At 48.4% G+C, this 7,340-nt stretch overlaps 1 protein-coding gene across 1 annotated transcript in view; it reads right to left on the reverse strand.

Moving 5' to 3' along the window:
* The window catches only part of LOC127653989 (tetraspanin-1), a 44,656-nt gene extending 37,813 nt beyond the window's left edge, over positions 1-6,843 (reverse strand). The window contains exons 1-2 of the mRNA XM_052140892.1: positions 6,730-6,843; positions 2,151-2,232 (exon numbers count right to left, since the gene is read on the reverse strand). Of these exons, the coding sequence (XP_051996852.1) occupies positions 2,151-2,232; positions 6,730-6,748 (101 nt within the window). The 5' untranslated portion in view covers positions 6,749-6,843. The remainder of the gene's footprint in view (positions 1-2,150; positions 2,233-6,729) is intronic.
* Positions 6,844-7,340: the final 497 nt, after the last annotated feature.

Raw genomic sequence — 7,340 nt, forward strand, 5'->3', positions numbered from 1 at the left:
TTAAGTATTATCTGCTCTGGAACTCTGGTGATGCATGGTTTGTTTCTCGTCGTTGTTGCGATGCTACACAGGTACATGCCATTGTTAAGAACCTCCTCCCAGGACAGGACCCCTTGTCGTGGGCTAGCCAATGATGCAACCTCCGATCTTGCAAAACAAGCAGCTCTGCTCTAATGAGGAAGCATGTGAACACGAGAGTCATCATAATTGCTCAATATACAAATCTCAGCACCATTTTTTTAGTTCAGAAAAAAACCTAACATCAAAGAAGTGAGTTATTACATCATTAACATCGAAAACATAGCAGTTGCATTGACCCTTTGGTCAATTTACCATCTGGACAAAACAAACACGAATAGTCATGTGGGAAAAGTCCAATCAGGCATTCCTATTACTTTATTTAGACCACAAGAGAGCCTGCAATGACAGCAGTCAGTATAATCACATTGTAAACACAGCATGTAAGTCCTTGTGTGAGACTTTCCTTTTCATCATTGTGAGGTATTACAAAATGTGCTGAGCAGCAAACATAGGCAGCAGTGACTGTGCCTAAACACAGAGACTCCCCTGTGACCTCTATTGTCTCCCCTAGTATTAATTTATCACAGAAAGCCATAAGCAAATGCATATTAATTCAAGCTGGTCCATCATGCCATAGACGACATGGCCTATAAATCAGACCAAGGAGTATTGCCTAACACAGTTTATGGAGAGGGAGAGCAAGATATAGATGCATTGCTGTGGAACAAAGTATGATTCCTTTGTTCTGTACATTGTTTATGGGACTGTGTGGATTTTATTATACAGGGAGGAGAATTACAAATGGTATTATTTGCACAAAAAATTGTTTCAATTGATTAGTTGTGTTTAAATGTGGTGTAATTATTTTCATGTCAAAATACTTTCTCAACTCACTATGCAGAGACAAATACAAGTAAGCCATTGGTTGGCTGAATTTCTCAAAATAAAAATAAATATTGTGGCTTGGTGGTGCTTTTAAAACATTGCTCTGTTTGTTTGAACATCCTGACATCCAGTCTGACATCGCAACATTAACTAAATCAATGTGTGAGTTTGGCATGGGACAAACTGTTTTCCCAACAAATGGGAGATGTGTTCAGTATTCTGAAAACTTGTATAAAAACAATTACTATTTTTGCAATCCCATTTGAAAATGCTAGTGGCACCGAAATGGTACTCTTATGCAGCTTTAAGAATGTAGTGATTTGATGGCCAAATGATTTAAACTTTACATTTAGCGCATGACAAACTTATCCAAAGTAACTTCCAGTGTATTTGAGGCATATATTTGCATCAGTGTATGCATTCCCTGGAAACTGAACCATGACATTGGCATTGCTAGTGCCTGGCTCTAACAGTTCAGCTAAATGAACACTGCAGCTTTTACGTTTTCACACAATACTAACATATATTTACACAAAAATGGACCCCAATTACTTTGTGTCAGTAAAAGAATTGACACCAAATGAAATCCATCCATTAGAGGCCTCTCCCCTCCTAAGAGGTTTAGTACATGTAATATAACCACAACAAAAGGTCTCAAACAGTGCTGCAAGCCCCTGTAAATTGTTTTTCAGGGAGAAAAGATAAGTATTTGGGGACAAAAAGGTCTAGCTTTGAGACTGTTGGTGGCATTGAGCCTCTCGCTTCTTTCCAGGGGATTGATCATGATGGGGGCTCTCATGCAATAAATGGCTTCAGGGAGAGCTGGAGATGAGCATCCCCGGAACGTAGCTCCCCTTAATGGCGCCTCCCCTTTCACCTGCAGAAATGTTAAGCACTGGGAGCACTGAAGCAGAGCGACATCCGCCTGGCCATATTTCATGCATATGGGTAGGTTAAATATGCCAGCCACGCATTAGATGCTGGACCACCCTTTCTCATCTCCCTCTGTAATATCGCTCTTTTCACTCCTCTTTCACTCTAAAGAGGAAAGAGTGGTTTCATCCCTTCAACACATTTCCTATTTTTTAGCTTTATCAGGCATGCACTATAAGTGTCCTCTTAAGGCATTAAGAGTAATGGCTTGCTGTAGCCTACTATAGGTTAATGTGTTGCCTGATTGTAAATTGTTTGGCAAGTTCAAAGGGGAAAATAAAGAAAATACTCAATCTTAAAATTCAATCAACCTCCAAATCCTTGGAGCTCCTCCTTCTTCTGTTGTTTTCTTCACCTGAATTTTTCGCTCTTTGTTTCTGAAGAACACGTCTTCTAAGGGTGTGAAGAACAGAGTAGGTTGGTAAACTCAAACAATGCGACAATCAGACATGGACTAGTGCTGGTCTAGTTGGTGTACCAGTATTGCCATGCTGTCCACCAGCAAAACTTAGCTAGTCTTCATGTGAAGCTTGTTAAGCTAGTTGAGAAGCCTGATGGTATTCCCTGCACATTAGTATCTGATGCTAATAAGACCAGCATCCAAAACATACTATAAGCTGGTGACCAACTATGCTGGCCCTTTTATCATAGATAGAAAATCAAATAAATAAATAAACAAATAAATAAATATAAAGATCAGAAAAGATTTTCAGAAAAGGCCAATGAGAATTGGCGTGTGGAATTTGCATGCCACTCTCCCGGACATACGGGTATAAAAGGAGTGATGCTGCAAATACACATCAGGTATCGCAATGAGGAGCCGAGGCAAAGACCCGGTGCTTTCAGCGGTTGGTTCAGTGTTGTGGCCGGTGGGACACAACATCTCGTTCCCTCCAACGGAGTTTAAGTCAGTAACCAAGACGTTCCCCGTCTGTCACTCACTCGAAGTTGTGTTGATGAGTTGACACTAGGGGTCCCCATGGAAAATGCCACAAGAGCTAGACCGAGTTATGCAGACTGGCGGTGCGAGACGGGCAAACCTCTGTGTGCCTCGTAGCCAGCGCAGCAAGCCATCGCATAACTACCCTCCAACACGTTGGCTGGCATGAAGCGGTCCCCTGCACCTAGGGGAACGGCTAACAAGCTCAGAAGTATAAGGACTGGCTGGCCCAGCCGGGGCCTTCTCTCTATTATTCTCCCCTGTAAAAGAAACAAAATTGTTTGGCTGGTGGCCAAACATATGTTCCAAGCTGGGGGGGTGTCCCTCCAAAGAGGAGGACACCACGGAGACCACACCCGGCCCCGAGAGGGGGGATACACACGTGTGTTAGGTGGAATAGACACACAGTCTTACCGGTTAGGAGCGGAAGCACATCGTTAGGAGCGGAAGCACAGCGGAGGAGTTACTACAAACACGGTGATCCAGGGAAGAGGGCCCTCTGTCCAAGGAAGACGCGGTTTACCGGCAGGGAAAACATTTTGCAGGATATACATCACACGGGGTTGCCGAAGGGGACAACCAGCACATGTGGAGCACTTACCTCATTACAGGGGCCTAGTGACACCCGTACCGGGGTGGCAGCGAGCCTCTCCGAAGACTCGACGGCCGCTAGGCTAGGGAGGAAGAACGACAAGGGTTCACACTTCCTGCGAACGCAACTGGGGAAAGAGCGCACGTCTTCGCCTCAAGGGAGGGGAAAGGAGCTATGCACAAGTGATACACCCGGCCAGCTGACCCGAACTTACCTGTTTGTGTCACCTGATAACTGGCTCAACCCTGAGGTTATAGAACCTCGCAAAGGTGTTAGGTGTTTCCCAACCCGCGGCTCTACATATGTCTGCTAGAGAGGCACCATGGGACAACGCCCACGAAGCCGCAATGCCCCTGGTAGAATGGGCTCCTAGGCCAGCAGGGGGCGTCACGTGCTGGGCGTGGTATGCCATTGTGATGGCATCGACGACCCAGTGGGCAATCCTCTGTTGGAGACAGTGCTTCCCTTCCGCTGTCTGCCGAAGCAAACAAAGAGCTGCTTGGAGCTTCTAAAGCTCTGCATGCGGTCCAAGTAGATACGAAGAGCACGCACCGGATACAGCAACGCCAAGGCTGGTCCGCTTCCTCCTGGGGCAGCGCCTGCAGGTTCACCGCTTGATCCCTAAAGGGGTCGTGGTAACCTTGGGCACGTAGCCCGGTCGGGGTCTCAGGATGACTTGAGAGTAAGCCGGACCGAACTCTAGACACAGTTCACTAACAGAGAATGCCTGCAGGTCCCCTACCCTCTTGATGGAGGAGAAAGGAAAGCACTGATCCAACTGCGCATCTCTGGGGGTCTTCACCACGGGAAGAACACCACTAAGGGAACAGACGCCACTTCAGGCTGTAAAGACGCCTCGTTGAGGGGGCTCTCGCCTGAGTAATCGTGTCTACCACCGCGGGTGGTAGGCCACATAAGTCTATCGTGTCCCTTCCAAGGGCCAGACATGGTACTTTGTACTGATATGCCTGACCCTCAAAGGCAAACCAGAGAAAGGGTCTGTGTCAAGGAAGGATCGAGACATGAAAGTATGCGTCCTTCAGGTCTAGCACCACAAACCAATCCAGATGTCGGACACTCGCTAGAATGCATCTCTGCGTGAGCATCTTGAATGGGAGTCTGTGCAGAGCCCGGTTCAGAACTCGCAGGTCGAGGATTGGCCGCAACCTGCCACCTTTTTTGGGTACGATGAAATAGGGGCTGTAAAACCCCTTCTTCATCTCGGCTGGAGGGACAGGCTCTATCGTGCCCTTCCATAGAAGGGAGGCGATTTCCGCACGCAAGGGGACTATAGTGTCGGATGTACCAGCAGGCAAGGTCTCGCGACGGGGCGGAGACCGGGGTGCTGAGTCTATGGACATCGAAGCACTTACCTGGCTCCTTGTGACCGCTCCCTGAACAGCCTGGGACAGGGGAAGAACAATTTCGTCCTCGGGGCTAGCGGAGACTGTCGGCTCGGGGCGGGGTTTTGCCACGGCTGGGCACGTGGAAGCGGGAGATCCGGTTCCAGGGCGCTATACCTGCCAAAGAGAACCGGTGGCCGGCAGTCGTGATAACGACGGTCGGGGAGACCAGAAATAGAGCCCGGGGGCTGAGGAAACTGCTCTTTTTTTTGAAAATGTGGGTACCGCAGCCCGTTGGGCGTACGGCGAAATAAATTTCAAAAGGAAATAAGTATTCTCCACCCACCCCTCCATGGGGAGGGAGTGGTCTGCGGCTCTGCCTGGGCAGGATGTACTGTATAGCCTCCGTCTGCTTCCTCAGCCTTGAGAACTGCCGGGCGAAGTCTCCAACGGTGTCGCCAAACAGCCCAACCTGGGAGATGGGGGCATCAAGGAAACATACCCTGTCAGCCTCTCGCGACTCGACCAGGTTGAGCCAGAGGTGGCACTCCTGGACAACCAAGGTGGACATCGCCTGCCCGAGAGCCCGCGCTGTGACCTTCGTTGGCCGGAGGGCGAATTCGGCCGCCGAACGCAGCTCCTGAATTAGACCCAGGTCAGGACTACCCTCGTGTAGTTCTCTAAGTGCCTTGGCTTGGTGCACCTGCAGGAGTGCCATGGCATGCAAGGCGGAGGCGGCGTGCCCAACGGCGCAGTAGGCTTTAGCCGTCAGAGACGACGTCAGCCTACAGGCCCTGGATGGAAGCCTCGGGCGGTTCCGCCAGGTGGAGGCGTTTTGCAGGCATAAGTGCACCGCGACCGCTTGGTCCACCTGGGGAATCGCCATGTAGCCCCTTGCCGCCCCGCCGTCGAGGGTAGTGAGAGGGGAGGAGCTCACGAGCACGTTTGCTCCTCATGCACCTCCGGGAAGAAAGGAATGGGGGCGGAGCGTGGCCGTAAGCGGCGCTCTGGCCCCAGGAACCAATCGTCAAGCCGCGAGGGTTCGGGGGGAGGCGGAGGATTCCACTCCAGCCCGACACTCGCGGCTGCCCGGGCAAGCATGGCTGTCAGCTCCGCATCAGCCTGCGACTGAGCCGCCGCACCCAAGGGTGGGAGTCCAGCCGAGTCCTCAGCGTCAGACATGACGAACCCGCTCATGGAGCATACGAGCGTGACGGGGAGTGGGAGGTCCGTGGGGTTATACCCGGCAAAGAGGCTCCCACAGAGGTCCCCATATCGCACCCAGCACTAACCGACACTGCCTCATACCCGTAGGTAGAAGGACCGAGTCGGGGAGCGGCTGGGTTGGCTTGCGCTCTTATGAGGGCAAGCCGCGACCGCAACGTAGCCATGGCCATGCCCTCGCAGTGATGGCATGAACCATCCACAAACGCTGACTCTGCGTGGGTAGCACCCAGACACGAGAGTCAGTGATCGTGACCATCAGACGGGGAGAGACAACGACTGCAAACAGGAAATACACACAAACGGAAAGACATCTTGAAAAAGACACTTCACCGTTTGCGCCACTCTTTTAGAGAAATATACTCTTTCATTGGTGTTTATATATATATATATGTGTATATGGGAATATAATATATATATATATATATATATATATATATATATATATATATATATATATATATATATATAAATGAAGTTATTCACTCCATGAGCTCTTTTTCTTCTGCTGAAGCGCCCAGAGGTGTGTGCTCAGCACAACGTAGTGTGCGAGGGGGAGAAAACATTAACAATGGTAGTGGCCTGTATAACCCCTGAAAATGTAGCAAAACACAGAAAAATGCATACATAAAGCCACACAGGTTTCATAAACATTCTTCATTCATATACACATAACAAAAACCACCTTAAAAAACAATATCTTGTGGCATAAAGCACACATGAAATTAAGTGAGCATTAACCTTTCACCAGTTTCATGTAATATACTTGTATAATAGTGAATAAAACTCACTCTGTTGTGTCACACACATTTTGGAGTTCACAAAGAGGGCTCACATAGAACTTTTCCACCAACATGGTTCAAGTGGGGGATCCTGGGCCGGTGAGAATTATTGAACTGTTCCATGCATTTCCTCTGCAGAAAAGGCAGTTCTGGGGCCGAAAACCTTGTTCGACACTGGCCCCAAAAGCTTCCTGGTCTCTACGCAGGAAACAATTACATCAGGGTACAGAGGGTGGGATAATGATTCGTCACCATGGTAAAGTTTTCCCAAACAACAACAGTAGCTAACGTCTGCAGCAAGGAGTACTTCTTCGGTCTATAACAACAATAAAAAAAACACAAAATTATCAGACATCAAAAGTCTTCAGGTAACATGATGAAACGAGTGCTCTACTTGCAATATGTTATTTAAAGAGATCCAAGATAAACTACAGAGATCTCAAAGGAAAAAAAAATACTCTATGAAGATACAGCATGAAATGATGCACGGCACTTTAAATCGGACAATTGACCAAATCATAAACAAACTGAAAAACACTTAAGGGAGTACAGGGACCATGAGAATGACATAAGCAAAAGCAACAGTAGACAGTGCAACAATGACTTGGACACCGACCAGC

Source organism: Xyrauchen texanus, chromosome 13 (assembly GCF_025860055.1).
Source record: "Xyrauchen texanus isolate HMW12.3.18 chromosome 13, RBS_HiC_50CHRs, whole genome shotgun sequence".
NCBI classification, from domain to species: Eukaryota; Metazoa; Chordata; class Actinopteri; order Cypriniformes; family Catostomidae; genus Xyrauchen; species Xyrauchen texanus.